At 36.5% G+C, this 16,199-nt stretch overlaps 4 protein-coding genes across 8 annotated transcripts; 2 read left to right on the top strand and 2 right to left on the bottom strand.

Moving 5' to 3' along the window:
- Window positions 1-1,945: 1,945 nt before the first annotated feature.
- LOC106443708 (protein-lysine N-methyltransferase EFM3) lies at window positions 1,946-3,964 on the top strand. Of its 2 annotated transcripts, none has more exons than XM_013885258.3 (9): window positions 1,946-2,159; window positions 2,283-2,371; window positions 2,454-2,521; window positions 2,595-2,714; window positions 2,977-3,050; window positions 3,133-3,181; window positions 3,270-3,371; window positions 3,465-3,576; window positions 3,652-3,964. In XM_013885258.3, exons 2-9 carry the CDS (start codon window positions 2,289-2,291, stop codon window positions 3,770-3,772), a joined length of 729 nt encoding a protein of 242 aa, XP_013740712.2. In that variant the 5' UTR covers window positions 1,946-2,159; window positions 2,283-2,288; the 3' UTR covers window positions 3,773-3,964. The 2 variants fall into 2 exon arrangements, with proteins under 2 accessions (XP_013740712.2, XP_013740713.2); XM_013885259.3 differs by having other exon boundaries at window positions 2,034-2,159; window positions 2,254-2,371.
- A 1,698-nt stretch (window positions 3,965-5,662) lies between these two features.
- LOC106438413 (hydroxymethylglutaryl-CoA lyase, mitochondrial) lies at window positions 5,663-8,333 on the top strand. 3 transcript variants are annotated; one of them, XM_013879553.3, is made up of 8 exons: window positions 5,663-5,915; window positions 6,243-6,631; window positions 6,725-6,904; window positions 7,081-7,161; window positions 7,250-7,413; window positions 7,519-7,655; window positions 7,738-7,853; window positions 7,941-8,333. In XM_013879553.3, the coding sequence occupies exons 2-8, from the start codon at window positions 6,251-6,253 to the stop codon at window positions 8,190-8,192; spliced, it is 1,311 nt and encodes a 436-aa protein (XP_013735007.2). In that variant the 5' UTR covers window positions 5,663-5,915; window positions 6,243-6,250; the 3' UTR covers window positions 8,193-8,333. The 3 variants fall into 3 exon arrangements, with proteins under 3 accessions (XP_013735007.2, XP_013735006.2, XP_022571797.2); XM_013879552.3 differs by having other exon boundaries at window positions 5,673-5,915; window positions 6,112-6,631; XM_022716076.2 differs by having other exon boundaries at window positions 5,714-5,915; window positions 5,993-6,631.
- A 193-nt stretch (window positions 8,334-8,526) lies between these two features.
- LOC106438411 (WD repeat-containing protein 11-like) lies at window positions 8,527-14,051 on the bottom strand. 2 transcript variants are annotated; one of them, XM_048775913.1, is made up of 20 exons: window positions 13,108-14,051; window positions 12,675-13,026; window positions 12,517-12,604; window positions 12,233-12,414; window positions 12,007-12,143; window positions 11,865-11,931; window positions 11,640-11,781; window positions 11,442-11,559; window positions 11,289-11,364; window positions 11,036-11,218; window positions 10,780-10,940; window positions 10,572-10,677; window positions 10,289-10,493; window positions 9,921-10,183; window positions 9,732-9,853; window positions 9,501-9,645; window positions 9,331-9,423; window positions 9,189-9,262; window positions 8,941-8,994; window positions 8,527-8,855 (listed from the first exon to the last, which is right to left on the bottom strand). In XM_048775913.1, exons 1-20 carry the CDS (start codon window positions 14,031-14,033, stop codon window positions 8,621-8,623), a joined length of 3,729 nt encoding a protein of 1,242 aa, XP_048631870.1. In that variant the 5' UTR covers window positions 14,034-14,051; the 3' UTR covers window positions 8,527-8,620. The 2 variants fall into 2 exon arrangements, with proteins under 2 accessions (XP_048631870.1, XP_048631869.1); XM_048775912.1 differs by having other exon boundaries at window positions 11,865-12,143.
- A 242-nt stretch (window positions 14,052-14,293) lies between these two features.
- Window positions 14,294-16,133, bottom strand: LOC106438410 (glucan endo-1,3-beta-glucosidase 11-like). Its single transcript, XM_013879550.3, has 3 exons — window positions 15,763-16,133; window positions 14,673-15,685; window positions 14,294-14,587 (listed from the first exon to the last, which is right to left on the bottom strand). The coding sequence occupies exons 1-3, from the start codon at window positions 15,824-15,826 to the stop codon at window positions 14,528-14,530; spliced, it is 1,137 nt and encodes a 378-aa protein (XP_013735004.2). The 5' UTR covers window positions 15,827-16,133; the 3' UTR covers window positions 14,294-14,527.
- Window positions 16,134-16,199: the final 66 nt, after the last annotated feature.

Below are 16,199 nucleotides of genomic sequence, written 5' to 3' on the forward strand. Positions count from 1 at the left end.
TTCCCGCCAAAACCGCAAAAAACGCGTTTTCCCGCCAAAACCGCAAAAATGTGTTTTTCTGCTAAAACGGCAAAAACGCGTTTTCCCGCCAAAACCGCAAAAAACACGTTTTCCCGCTAAAACCGCAAAAACGCGTTTCCCGCCAAAACCGCAAAAAAATGTGTTTTTTCGCCAAAACAAAAAAATCTCGTTTTCCCGCCAGAACCGAAAAATTGTGTTTTTCCGCCATAACCGAAAAATGTGCTTTCTCGCTAAAACCAAAATTTTTTTTTTCCGCCCAAACCGCAAAAAGGAACGTTAATTTTGAAATAATTCTAATGTAAATATATTAAACTCAATAATTAAATGTAGTATAGTTAAAATTAATATCAAACATATGATTAAACCAATACAGGGTATTTTGGTGATTTGTTTACTAAACTCATTTGAATGGAAATGAAAATAAAAAAACAAACATAAAATCCATTTAGATGATTCATCTAGATGAACCATGTGGATGAACAAACAAATAATCACAAAAATCTGAATGGATCATTTGAATAGATCATACAAATGAATCATTTGGATGGAGATGACAAATGGTGAAACAAACAGCCCCTATATAATAGGGATGGAGATGTTGAATGATGGCGTAGGATTCTTAGTTTTTGCGGGTGACTGCTTGAAAGATTTTGTTTCGTTCGACTTGAGGCTGAAAGAGCTAATTTGGAATTGTTCAGAACTAAAGTTTATTTTTAGACTTTTTCTTAGATTCACCCCAGATTAACCAACCAATAATAGTTTGAAAAAAAGAACAAATAATAAGAATTTAACAAATCATATTATATTTTCAAAATAAAAAGTAAAATAAATAAAAAATAGTACTACCTGCCACAAACAGCGAAATGATGTCAAAGTTGCAGAAATTTGTTTGAAGTATTAGTAGTTGCTGCGGCTTGATGAATCGGCAGTATTAGAAGTATTAGTAGTTGTGTCGGCTTGATGAAGCGTAGATGTAAAAGTGGATATTTGAAAAGAAAGCAACAACAGCATGTAGTAGTGACTGCCGTGTGTCCTGAATGATCTTCTAGATATCCCAACATTATTGTCGATCGGACCGCTACAACAGTGAAAAGCTCTACACTTGAAAAATCATAAATTTGCTAAATCACTTTTGCTAGCAAATTATTTAGTGAAAATTTAAAAATATTTGATTACTGTAAACAGTTTGTATATTTTCAAACTAAATTTTATCATGGATTATTTTAAATGTAACTCAAACATGTTTTATGCCAATTTTATTTACTATATTATTTTGTTTGTGTTTGGATGTTTGTTTTTCCAAAATTTGATGAACAAAATTAAAGGTGTGACTGGTGACCAAAGGAATGAGAAGAAACACTATGTTCTTTAATATTCTTTAAACTTTTTACCATTCATAAGGAATAGATTTTCCTTTTCCTTTTTCTTCATTCTTTTTATTTGTAGAGAATTATAGAATAAATCAATTTCTCATTAGTTTTATAAGGAACCATCATTTCTAAAATTTTGTTCATACTCATTTTTTTTCTATTCGTTCCTACTGTTCCTATGATGGTTACCAGTCATACCCAGATATAAAAAATATTCTCTATGTTTCCAAAAGAAGAATTTTCTAGAGTATTCATGCATATTAAAAAAACAATTAATTTTTTACAATTGAATTTATTATTTATTTTACTATACATTTTTCAATAAATATCAACCAATAGTATTCAACCAATTCAAATATTTTCAATTAATGTTTCTTAAAAGTATACAATTTTTCAACATTAATTACTAAAAGTACTTGAGTTTCAAAAAAAAAAACTATTAAAAATACTTTAAAATTTTAGAAAATTTATTATTTTGGAACAAAAAATAAATCTACAAAATTCTACTTTCAGGAACAGACGGAAAGGAAGTAATAATTCATGAAAAGAATCCTGCAGTGCTGAGTCTCATCTCTGATGGTTTAAATCAAAATTGGTGGTTTGGCTCCACAACCGGTTAATATAAAAAAATAATGGAACAAAAATGAGATAACCCCCAAAACGATGAGCATGCTCTCTAATTAAACCACACTTTTCTCTCTGTTCCCACCGCCGCAAGCTGTAGCCCATCGACGCCACTGTTGCCGCGCCTTCCGCTTCTTCTCTCATGTAATATACTCTTTTATGCACCTTGCTTGCCCATTTCCTTAGTTCGAAATTATGAACACGAGTTATTTGGGATTCAATCTAAGAAACTGAACAGTTTACTGGGGGCATCGTTACATTCTGCAGCCAAAGATGGGCAGCGAAATTGAGAAAGGGAGAGAAGAAGAGGAGGAAGATATAGTTTGCTTAGATGAGTCCTTCTTCGTCAACGATGAGTAATTCAACTGTTTGGCTTTTGATTAACTCAAGTGTTTGGTTTGCTTAGTAAGTAAGTAAGACATTTTGTTTTGAATGCAGTTATCAGTTGACGACCTTTACGTTTGGGTCCAACGTTCTTGAGCTCTACTGTCTCCAATCAGCTTCAAGTGGGTTTTCATTTTCTTTTATCGACCGACGTACTTTTGTAATTAGTTATCTAACGTAAGTTATCTTGGGCAGCTGATTTTGATTTAACAGGGCAACTGGTTTGGCCTGGTGCTATGCTTATGAACGGTTATCTCTCAGATAATGCTGACATTCTCCAAGGGTGTTCCGTTTTGGAGTTTGGATCTGGCGTTGGTAAGTCCTGTCTTTTTTTTTTTAATCCTAGTAGTTTCTTTGCAAATCACCTCCTGTGCTATGTGCCTTCAAGTTTCAGTTAGGAATGTTTGATATAGTGAACACAAACAATCCGTGATAGAAATGTTTTTTGTTATTTCCTTGGAACATTTGGTCTTTGATGATATATTATTGAATGTTCTCCCAAAGCGTAGAGGCTCTTTGTTTTTCTCGTTTGAATTCATTTGTAGTCGTTGATCTTTGATCTTGTTATATAACCCAGGTATAACAGGAGTCCTCTGTAGCAAATTTTGCCGCAAAGTTGTTTTTACTGACCACAACGATGAAGTGCTCAAGGTAACGTCGCTTTTGCTAAAGATTTTCTCTGAGAAATAATTAATTCACCATTGGTTGAAAAGTAATCAGGTCTTGTTTTCAGATACTGAAGAAAAACATCGAGCTTCATGAACATTCAAGCCCCTCCGCTGGTGAGAAAGAAATCAACTTTGTTATTTTTATTCTCAATCTTTTACATGCTATTTATTTGTTTCTTCTGTTTCGCGTTTGTATCTACAGAATTAGAGGCTGCAAAGCTAGAATGGGGAAACACTGATCATCTTGGTGAAATTTTACTGAAACACAGTGATGGCTTTGATCTTATTCTTGGAGCTGATATCTATATCCTTTTATGTTCGGTTTGGTTTTGGTTCAATTTCGGAACTCTTATGATTTTTGTATTTTAAAAAGATAGCTAGCCTTGACAGTACGTACGCTTTCAGCAATCTAGCGTGCCGTTGCTATTTGACAGTGTAGAACAGCTTCTTCGGATCAGAGAACATGGAAATTGCAAGTTCATACTAGCATACGTATCACGGGCTAGACAGTAAGCTTGTCAGGCACAACGTTTTCGATTTTCATTTGTGCCACAAAATAAAAACTAAATTAAATATTGTTTCAGGATGGACGCAGCGATCTTGAAGGAAGGCTCTCAGCACGGGATGCTGATGAATGAAGTACCTGGGACTAGGTGTACCGTGGGGAACTTGGAAGGTGTTATATTTGAGATAACTCTTATATAAAATAAGGAAACGCATAATATTTGGAGTAGTAGTTTCCTCCTTTTATGTTTTCATAGCTGCATACATTTGGTGAAAGTATGCATTGACATTGTGGATGCTTTGAAGATAATCCACACCGGTTGGTGAAGAACTGTTGCAACTACATTATCTTCTTTTTGATAGTTGATGTATGATATATCCGATTCGTGATTATGATTTTTGGTTTTTTTTTTTTCTTTTTACTGGAGCTAACTTGCGTGACCTTCAAAAGTAATTTTTGAACAGATCCTAGTAGTCACACTAAAGAGATTTGTAAATTGTTATAGCATTAAATTTAAAGAAGACAAAATCAAGCATTACATAGGAACTCGATTGGCTATATATACTACAATTCAGGTCACAAGTGTTCTTTGTCGACCGTCCAATTGGCTAATGTTACATAGGAATCCGATTGGCTATATACTATAATTGGGGTCACAAGAGGGAGTATATAATTAAGTAATCACAATAATTAGAAGTTCAGTCAAGGTTAGGTAGAATATAAACATATGGTTGCATATTTGGCTAATTGACCAACTAATAAAGTCATTTGGCCAATATATTTTCGTTGGGGATAATCACCTATAACACATAGTCAGAGTTTTTATTTAACAAGTCACCATAATTATAAATTCTGAAAAGTTTAGTTGCTTTTATTACTAATTCAGAAAGGCTTAAATCATCTAATTTAATTTGTCGAAACTTATTCTATAAATTTTGATATCTTAAACTTAGTATTTAATAAGATCTTGATATATATGAATTAGTTTATCAAAATTTTGATGCAAGAAATAATTATATAAAAATAAATATGAAAAATAGTTTGTTTTTTTTATAAATAAAATAAATTAAAATAGTGAAACAATACAAATATAAAATAAATTTTCTAAAGTCAAAATGTAGATAACAGAGAACAAAACTTTTAAATGTAACATACAAAAGTAAATTCATATTTATTAGTGAATATTTTAAAATTTGAAAATTTGCCAAAAAAAATTTGAAATACAATCTAGCAAATTATAGTTGGTATTAATATTAATATACTCTAGTAAATTATACATTCCACTGATGATAAATGATTTTTAGTTATTATACTAAATTTTTTATTTTAATACTAAGTTATTTTATTACTATTATAAACTATAAGAATTGTTATGCCAAACAATACTACACCATTTTATATACTTTTTGCGAAACATAATTTTGCTACACAAATAATTTTATACAAGTTAACTTTTCATATTTTATATTAAATCACATTTTTAGAATCTAAATTCTAATTATTATAAATTATCAAACTCTTCATTAATCACTATTCCCCCCCCCCCATACACAAAATATTGATGTTTAACTTTTGTTTTTGTATTTGAAAGATTGATATTTTAAACTTTAATTTATTTCGTTTTAAAATTAAAAAAAAATTAAATCCAAAAATATGAGTGATATAATTATACCAGGAAGAAAAAAATTTAAAACAAAACAAAAATAAATAAATAAAAATGTGAATTTAATTTTTATTAATATGTAAGCAAATTCTAAAACACCAGTATTTCAAATACAGAGGGAGTAGATCCAAAGGGATTTCCACATTGAAAAATTCATTTAGGTAAATATGAAACTATTATGGAAATTTATTTACAATATATTGACGATATCATAAAATAATTAGAGTTAGTGATTACATCATAAGTAAAACAATATATTCATTGACTGAGATAAAATAACATATTATTAAGTCCAAAACATGCACAAAATTCATTCTAATTATTTAAAACACTCACGATATCACACACTCCACTTATTTAGAGTTTTGTTCCAATGTCAATTTTCAAACAAGCCTCCACCATATATATCATTATAAAAACGAGGAATTAGACAAACTCTATTTAAAATTTATAGTCCAATCAGTGAAGAAGAGTGGGAAAGAAAGAAAAAAAAGAAGAAGATTATTAATTGAGGTGTAAAATTAATGTTTAGGTAGAGGGAGCTTCCCAACCAGAATTAGAGGAGATAAAGTTGCCGCGTCCTTCTCCCAAAATCGAACGCTCTTTCTTTATTTCATATATTCATCTTCTTCTCCTCGTCAATCGAATCCTTTGGGAGGAATCAATCACTCTTTTCTCCGGTAAAATCTCTGCCTCTCTCCCCTTTTTGTTTTTTCTTTTTCTTTCCTGATTATATTGAATCACTAATGATTGTTAGGTTGTTACGATTGTCTTGTATGGATTCCCTTTTGAGTTTCTGATCGATCACCAATGGAAAGTTTGTTGTCATTTTGTTGAAACATATTTTGAGCAATGGATCTGACCATTTTTCTCCAGAAAATAAAACAAACCACCCCCAAAAAACTATTGCTGAAAAATGCAGTGGAATGGGGTGAGGAGAGCCCATTCTTTATGGTGCTGCAAGACACTAACAAACAACACTCATTTGCATCATGCTTATGTTCCAGTCACCACCATGTCGAGTTTGGAGGAGCCACTTGCTTTTGACAAGCTGCCAAGTATGAACACCATCGACAGGATCCAGAGGTTTTCATCCGGTGGTGCCTGTCGCCCCAGGGATGATGATGTCGGCATGGGTCACCGTTGGATCCAGGGAAGAGATTGCACCACCTCTAACTGTTGCAATGATGATGATGATAAGAGCTTTGGTAAAGAGTCATTCCCGTGGAAAAGGCATACTCGGAAAGTATCTGAAGGAGAGATTCTGCTTCGGAGTATTTCTTTCTCAGGAAGAAACTCCTCCTCCACAGTTTCTGGGACTGTATCCAAAAGTTTTCAGGAGCATAAGTTTCACACCTTTAGCAATGACAATGGCATCTCACATTCAAGTAACAAAGTAATTTTCTTTATGCTGGAAAATTGTTTTTTCTTTTTTTTTAAACGTGCCTCCAAAATGATTCATATTCTAATATTTATGTATGGCACTCAGCTGGTTAGAGGGGTACCGAAGTTTGTGAAGGTTGTTGAAGTTGGTCCAAGGGATGGTCTGCAGAACGAGAAAATTATAGTACCCACGTCTGTAAAGGTGGAACTTATTCAGAGATTAGTTTCTGCTGGATTGCCCGTTGTCGAGGCTACAAGCTTTGTATCACCTAAATGGGTTCCCCAGGTAAAATGCTGTTTATATATATTGTAATAATATTTGTTTGCTGTAGACAGACTGACTTTTATAAAATGAAAGTTAGTTACCAGTTAGATGTTAGAAACAGTTTTATTTCTGCGACAGACAGATGAAACTAGTTTCTTTGACTGAAAACATAAATTTGTTACTGTTACTACTTGTAGCTTGCAGATGCAAAGGATGTAATGGATGGGGTAAATGCTCTAGATGGGGCTCGATTGCCGGTTCTGACTCCGAATCTAAAAGTGTGCTACATTTTTTTTTCTCTCCAATAAGAATTCTTGTTTCTTATTTTCGAACACCGACATAGAATATGCTTTTGCTTCTTGTTAGGGCTTTGAAGCGGCTGTATCTGCAGGTGCCAAGGAAGTTGCAATCTTTGCATCGGCTTCTGAGTCATTCTCCTTGTCAAATATCAACTGTACCATTGAAGAGAGTCTCTTGAGATATCGTGCTGTTGTCACCGCTGCAAAGGAGCATTCCATTCCTGTCCGTGGGTACGTTTCTTCTGCTTCATTACTTGATTCTGGTTTCTCGCCTTTCAAACGCTTTATGGTTTTCACCTCTCTTGTAAATGCGACATTAACCAAAATGTGTTATAGGTATGTATCTTGCGTTGTCGGGTGTCCAGTAGAGGGGGCGGTTCCACCCTCAAAAGTGGCGCATGTTGTAAAAGAGCTCTATGACATGGGCTGCTTTGAGATTTCTCTTGGTGATACAATAGGAATCGGCACTCCCGGTAATTTCTATTTCCCTTAATTAATCAATTTTTCTCTGTTTTGTCTTACAGCTTCTTCTGTTGTCATATATGAATGCATCAGGTACTGTGGTTCCGATGCTTGAAGCTGTGATGGCAGTTGTGCCAGCAGAAAAGCTGGCTGTTCATTTCCACGATACCTACGGGCAAGCTCTTGCAAACATTTTGGTGTCTCTCCAAGTAAGTCAAGCAAATTGAAGAAAATTTCATTTTATAGTGTGGGCTTGAGACTAACATGTGTTATTGATATATCGAAAAATAATACAGATGGGAATAAACATAGTAGACTCATCAGTCGCTGGATTAGGCGGCTGCCCATATGCAAAAGGAGCTTCAGGAAACGTAGCTACAGAAGATGTGGTTTACATGTTGAACGGTTTAGGCGTCCAAACCAATGTGGATTTGGGAAAGCTTATAGCTGCTGGAGATTTCATCAGCAAGCATCTTGGCCGTCCAAACGGTTCCAAGGCTGCCGTTGCCCTCAACCGTCGGGTCACAGCTGATGCCTCCAAGATTTGAGTGTTTATAAAAGAGGCTGTTCACATATGTAAACTTCATATGAATAAAAGACTAAGAGGAGAAAGTAAATACAACTTCTATATATTCAAGATGATATATTAATGGCTCGTTGGTATAAATGATGCAGTGGAATTTATTTAAGCAAACCATGTCATATATTTTGTAAGTATGAATCTCACTGAAGATCATAACGTGCTTCTGTGCCAATCAAAGAAACATAACAATTCTAAATCGGTAGTCGTTGATCAGAAAGAAAAAAAAACTAGTGGTGTGTAGATTCATTTAAGATATCCGATACTTTGTTAAAACACTATTTGAGTATGAATTATACGAATGACTTGAAAGTATAAACTGATTTATCACTTATAACAATAGTAGGATGATAGAGTTGGAGGTTCTGATTCTTACATAACAGTGTACATACAACCTTAGTGAAGAAAAGGTGGTGAATCCATGCATATATGCACCAGCTTCTCCTGATACAACTCATAGCATTTAGTAATTGCTATCACGTCTTCATTGTCATCATCAATGCTCCAACTATTTGCTAGAGTTTCTTGGCAGGCTAAAATGAAAATAGCTGCTGTCTCGGGCTGCTCAGCTTTGCGAAATGCTGCTAGAGCTTGCTCAAATGCTCCTATCGCTATATATAGCATCACACCCCTACACTTTCGAAATCCAGATTAAGTTTACCTGAAACCTATTTCCTAGGGTGTGCATTTTCTCAAAATGAGTAAGCATTACATACCTCCAAATGTCATGTTCAGTTTGCATGACGTGTGTTGCCCACCTCTGCAACACTCTAAGTAAAATAAGTAAAAACATCAATTAAATTTATTTCCTAAGTAATTATGTATGTATATATATAGGTCGAGAGGGCATCCAGATAGGTCTCTTTGGGAATTTTATTCTTGTGACATTTTTTCGTCTTTCATTTTGATAAGAAAGTTCTGATTCTTAATTTTGATCGATATAGTAAAAAAAATTAGGGGACACCTTGCATAGTCAGATCCATCTAAATGCGTAGCTGCCAATGTAGCAGAATCCGTCCAACAACCAGCATCTTGTAACTGCATTGAGGAAAACATATAGCCAAACTTGGGATGTAAAACCTGTTAACATTGAAACAAAACCTAACCTGGGAGCATGCTTCTTGGTATCTTCCAACTGAGCAGAGAAGATGAGTTCCAGAAAGTGACCTGTCTGGTCTTACCATATTGGCTGCAACTACCTTTATTCGGAAACCATGCCAAGAAAGAAATAATTCATGTTATATGATTCACACACAAAAAAAAACAGTGTTAATACCTTCACCGCTAGCTCAACGAGGGATTTGGACACGCTAGTAGATAAAGCAACAGCACGCAGTGCATTGGGGTAGAAATAAGAGCTATCTGGAGAAGTGGAGAGTAACAAACTTACTGCACCTTCCAAGTTCCCAACTGATACAAGTCTGATCATCAAAGAAAATGTATGTTAGGCTCAAATCTTTTAAATAACTTTTTAGTTCTGAAAGGAATATGGTTGAAGATAACTAACTCGTGTACTCGGTTCTGAATGGCCTCTTCCCCTCCTAGATTCTCGTGCCACGGGATTCGTTCACTAGCGTATAACCATAATTCATTTTGTTCAAAAGCCATTAATTTTAGCTGACCTTCACCCTGTTCACCAACCCCAAAATATTAGCACACTCTATTTATTTATAGTTTATGCCACTAGATGACTAACCAGAGAACCAATTTTCTCAAATCCTGAAACTGAGGGTCCCTTTGATGTAATTTTATTTAGCATAGTTGCCTCTTCAAAATGCTTCGCGGAAATCTTGCTTTTAATTTTGTTGGCTTCATAGTTCATAGCACAAGGTAGTTTTAACCAAAAAAATGCCTCGGAAGTTTCTCCAAAAATGGCAGCCGTGAATGCAAATCTTGCAGCATAACCTTTATTTACTAGTCTGGAGTACAGTTTTGCTTTCTCATCATCTAGTAGGCAGCCTGTAGCCATAAGAATTCTAATTATTTTCTTACAGAATAAAATGTTAAATCATCATATAAAAATCATACAAGATATGATGGAAAAAGAAATAAGATGAATTTAACCTTCTAAACGATATGGTTCTAGTACTTTAAGCAATATTTCTATCACGGCAGGGTCACCGATTGGTGGGAAATCAATCATGGAACTCCTAAGGTCTTTAGAAGATGAAGTTCTTTCCGGAATAGAATGTGATCGTTTTCCAATACATTGACTAGATGTGTTGAACCAAGATGGATTTACACCCAGTTGCAAGATCATCCGAAATGCCTACACACACATATATATATATACTATAAGATAAGGTATTTATGATCCACTTGAAATCAAAATATTAATATACCTTACCAAGGCATGCGATACAGGCAATAGCATAGGAGTGCATAAAGGTACTGGACGATATTTTTCCTTGGGAGGTTTTGTGTGGGATTTTTGGGTTATCATTTTTTCATTTCTACAGGAACAGGAGTTAAATTAAATTAGGAACATCAATGACTATACATAGGATTTGCCTACTCTCAAATATCATTTGTATGATGTTACATGAATCACTTACACATGGACTTCGACCAGGCGGAAGCTACCATCAGTTCCAACAACACACAATACAAGGGTGTCAAATCGGCTAGTTCCCAGGGACAACCAATCAAGTTCAAGTATAAGGGAGCCAGGTATTTGAGGCCTTATAAGGGAAATGGCTAATGGATCCGGCGAATCCTACAATCAAATATAAGAGCATCACTGTCTACAGAGGAATTGTAAGGAAAAAAAAAACAATATCTTACTATAACAATGTCAAAAACGTTTCTTACTATATCGTAGAAGGAGAAGGTGTTGTCAAAAAATAGCACAAAGATCCGTCCTCTGCTAATACTGTCATGATAGATGGGTGAAAATTTGATCTTCTTTATTCCTTCTTTGCATGTGTTAAACGACGAAGAGTTACCGGACGTTACATCCCACCACCGTATGTTTCCTAACTTGTCACCTGTGACCTGTTAAATGATTGTCTAAGATGTTTCTTAAAGTTCACTAGAGATAATATGAATAGGAAAGAATACATACAACATGAGGCACGCGATATGCCATAGCAGTAATTAACCCATCAAAAGTATTGAAAGAAGCTTCCGGCCATTTCGGTCTAAAAGAAAAAAAAGATGAATATACATGTCAGAGCACGATGAAGAAAAAACTCTGAGAATGTTTTCCAAAAGCAACCTGAAATCTCGAATCCTTCGTCCATAAACTTCAAAAACGCCAAGTGCACCATTTACTAGTGCGAATGCAAAACTTTCAGAAGTATCATCTTGGAGTTGTCCATCAGCAGTGCCAACTTCTGTTGGAAAGACATTCTTTTTATAATAAGGTTCAATGTAAATATGAAAAAAATTATTATAAAAACTAGCTCACTAAAACCTGATGCTTTTGGAGTTCCAGAGACAATTGTTTCTTGGTTAGAAGAGATAGAAGGCTGTTTTGAGAGGCTCTTTTCAGCTGAATTTGGAATAGTTGGGAGCGTCCATTCCAAAACCGTAAATGGAAGAGTTAGTGATCTAATCTACATCAAGGTACAAGCCATAGTGTAATTACAATTCTATTTCATCATAAATATTTCTTTTAACACGTAAGAAACTAACTTACCATCACTGGACTTTTAGTCATTGCCCACACTTCTACAGGATCACCACGGAATAAAATAAGAAGATACCTAGTAAAACCAAGGGTGGTTTGTTTTATTCGGCGAGCTCTATTTCGTTTCCTTAGGGAAAAAAAAGAGACCAACCTCCCAGAAGATGAAACCTTTAGAGCTCTTATGGGAGCTCGCTCTGGTTTTTGCAAAACTCGAAAGCCTTTACTAACGCCACTCCTAAGACATGTGATGGCGAGCCTATTAATAAATCCACCTGTTCGTGTACTCACCTGGCACCGCAAAAGCAAACATTATCGTTGTTCAAAAAATCAAACAAAAAACATAGTGTGACCCTACGAAATAAATATTTTTATTTTACCCGGCTACAAGAGAATGAAACGAGTCTAGAATTTCCTAGCCAATTTAAACCCCTGATACGGCTGGTGTGTGCAGAGAAACTTGCAGCTACTGCGTTTGCAGACACATCAACAACATCAATTGTGCCAGCTTCAGTTCCCAAAGCTACGAGAGGTACTACTACAGCAGGAGAGTTCCCTCCACCTTCATAACCATTACATTACACAATACATCAACTTTTTTGCTGATTTTCATTTTTTTATCTAAGCATATACAAAAATTCACAGAGATGTTGATGCAACTAACGAGCCAATGTTGCTGTCATTGAAGGGGTTGGTACCGCAAGAATAGTCACTGTTGACGAGAGAAGCTGCAGTTGTCCAACTAAAGAGATCTGCATCAAAGAGATAGAAAAAAATCAAGCAAGCGAAAAAGTAGAGATGTTTTCTGATTTCGCCATATACCTCAAAAGATGTATCAGTTGAGCTCTTTAGTGGCTTGTCATGACTCTGAAGATTAGAAGAATCATTATCTCTTTTGACGCTCAAAATCCAACTCCATATTTTACCATCATCAGATATAGATATAAAATGTGTCTTGAACCCAAGAAAAGCATCATCATCTCCACTGAAATAAAAAGAATCATCGACGACCTTTGAAGCATCCAGAACAGGATCTGAATGGATCTTCCTAATGTTTTGGAGGGTTGAGTCCAACTGGGAGATGAGAAGCGACAGAAGAGAGGGTAACGGTGGAGAAATACCAATTGCTGGTATCAACTCTTCGATTCCACACAAGACATGGACTTGTTCCCCTCTGCAAAAAAAAAAAAAAAAAGACTACAATGAGAAAAAAGACCAAACAAAGAGAGAAACAAAGATGAGAGTGGCTCCTCACTCTTGTCGTCGCCAAATGCTGAGCCTGCAATCAAAGTGAAGGCAGTACAAAAACTCTTGGTTTGGGTCAGGCAAAACATCAACAAACTTGGCGTACTCACGAGGTAAAGCAACCACGTAGAGGGTTGCGTCGTATTGTAAATCAAACACGACAAGCTCTCTAGGAAAGGTGACGAAGATGATGTGTTTCCAGTGTGGTGAGAAAGAGAATTTCGCAGAATAAAAAGGGAAAACGGCTGTTGAAGAGTGACTGCTGCTGCTGCTACTAACAAGGGCCTCACGTTCTAGCTTCTGCAGATCGGTGCTATCCGTTTGGATGTGAAACTCCTTGGAAGTAACATCGTTCTCAGTGATCCCAACCAGTTTAACGGAAAGAAGAAACCCTTTGAGTCCGAGAAGGCAGAAATGGCTGGAGTCGAAGGGATCACAGCGAATGCAGGATATGAACTCAGGAGATGAGTCATGTTTCCAGAACACGTGTCCTGAATCCGTGTAGAGCGTGAGAGAAGATGAACCGGAGATGGCAGCAATGATGTAAGATTCGGGTAGAGCCAATACCCAACAGAGATCCTGCACGCCTCCGTCAGAGTCTTGTTCAAGCCATAGGCGGACCGAAGGGACGCGAAAGTCAACAAGTGCGATGCGGCCGAGGTTATCACCCACAGCGATGAGGAGATGAGAGGAGAAGGGATCACGCTGACGACGGAGTGGAAGAGGAGCCCACCGAAGAGAGGTGACTGTAGGACTTGCAGAAGAGAGAGGGGAAGGGAGAGAGACGGTGGAAATGAGCTGCAGAGACTGTGAGTCGACGAGAGAGACACAAGGACCAGAAGCAAACGCGAGCAGGCCGGAGGTGCTGAGGTCGGCAGCTGATAAGTTGCTTCGGCTAGGTGGTCCAGGTAGAATAGAATTAGAGGACGAACTCATTTTTTTTCTTATTAGCTTTCTTTGAGAACTGTAGGATGATTTGTATGTTTTTTTAGAGTTTTGGAGGGAGAAACTAAATGATGTTGAGCATTTGTTTAGGCTGAAGACTCTATCTCATGTTTCTAATAACAGAATCCCCCAAACCGTTAGGATCTCTGCTTTACTTTCAACTTACTAAATTTCTACCTATTTTTATCTTTCCGCACTATTATAAAAGATGAATATGATTATTATGTATTGTTTGTAGCATTTGGGCTGCATAGCATCAAATCAGAGTTTATTAATTCTAGATCGTACGAAACAAAAATATTCATAATCCTTTTAATCTAATAAGCAGAGAGCCAAATTTATGTATACATAAGATTTGATATAATAATATTATATATGAGAGCTTCTGTGCTCCTAGCATTTCGTTAGCCTCTCACTTCTAGTAGTAATGTAATGATAAAAAACCCGAGGATCCAATCGTCAAATCTCATACACCATTTCAGCAGTTATATCATCACGAGGAGAACCGAGATAGAGATGACTAATGTCACATAGCAAGAAGCTACCTGCAACAAAACACAGAAGATAATAGTCTGAATACAAGACTCAAAGATCATACATACATAATCAGAGTATTATTCATCATCATACCTTTGACGATGAAAAGGACTTTAGGCTGTTGAATCCGATATCATAAGATATGGTTCCATCAGGCTTAAAAAGTCCAAAGTGGGTCTCTGAACTTTTCCCCGGTTTGGAATTTTCATTGAACAACGCAAAGATGTACGCTTTGAGCACCTTTTTCGGCCTAAGAGGCGTCCCTTTCTTCTTTGCAAGCCTCTTCCTGAGGTTATAGTTATAAGTCCTGGCGTTCTCAGGAGTCGCAGCTGGTTCATCCGAATCACCTTTAGAAGCCCACCCCGTTTCAGTAATCATGACCTCCATCTCCTTGAACCCAGCATCTTCCAGGGCCATGTAAGCCGCGTCAATCTGCGCGTCAAGCATGTTATCATACCGCAGATTGGTTTTCGGGTCGTAGATCCCTTCAGTCGGCTTGAAAAGCGCGTAGTTGATATCGATCTGAGTCGGGTTATAAGTGTATGCCAAAAACGGGTAAGCGTTCAGACAAAAAGGAGAGCCAATCTGATCAAAGAACTCCAGTAACGGCTTCATGAACTGAACAACATTGTCCTTGAAAACACAAGAAGACGGCGGGTACGAGTCAGCAAACACAGCCTGCGAATGAGCCGTGGTGATCTGTACCGTTTCCTCAAGATTCATCTTCTTCAAGGCGTTGTAGACGTTCTTCGCAGCGCCTAGTAAGGCTCCGGAGAGCTCGGAGTCGCCGCCTCCTAAAACTTCGTTGCCTATGGCGATACCACGGATCCGGGTGGTTGGTAAGAAAGAATGAACATTGTCTTTGACCCAAGTGAGGGCGTGGTCAGCGTTAGAGCTCATCTCTTTCAAGAAGCCGTTAGGGAGACCAACGACAAGGTCTAAACCAGTGCCGCTGAAGGCTTGGAGGACAGTGTGGTCGGCGTCGTAGATACGGACGTTACGGATTTTAGCTTGCTTAAGAAGTAAGACTACTTTATCAGGCGAGGGGATGTTATCAGCGATCCTTCCATAGTTTATCCCGTAAGTTCCAACGAATGCTCCTTTTGCTGGAGACAATCAACAACACTATTAGACTCAACCCATAAACTGTATTAAATAATCTTTTATTGAAATCGGATTGAACCTGTTAAAATCGGACTGAAGAAGAAGAAGAGGAAGTTGAGAAGAAGCAACCGAGAACTTCTCATCTGATATTTTTTGGGAAAAAGAGATAGACGATTCAGGTCACAGAGAGCTAACCGAGAATCTGGTTCCACAGCAACATTAGATTCTTCGGATCAACCAAAACCCTTAAAAGTCTGGAAGAGAAACCCAAAGTGATTTTTTTTTTCTGCTTGACTTGAATGAATGATTGATTGCAAAAGAGAGAGAGAGATATTTTTGGGGGGGGGGGATTCGTCTTCGTCGCTGTCGAGAGTATATGAATAAGTTGCAATGTGAAACAAAAAAAAGGAGAGAGAATAAGTTGGCAATTTCACTTTTTTTTTAATCTTTTAAATAAAGTGTTTAAGTGAATATAATTAATAATATGAAAAGGGAAAATAAGATTGGAAATTTCGT

This window comes from Brassica napus, chromosome A3 (genome assembly GCF_020379485.1).
Source record: "Brassica napus cultivar Da-Ae chromosome A3, Da-Ae, whole genome shotgun sequence".
NCBI classification, from domain to species: domain Eukaryota; kingdom Viridiplantae; phylum Streptophyta; class Magnoliopsida; order Brassicales; family Brassicaceae; genus Brassica; species Brassica napus.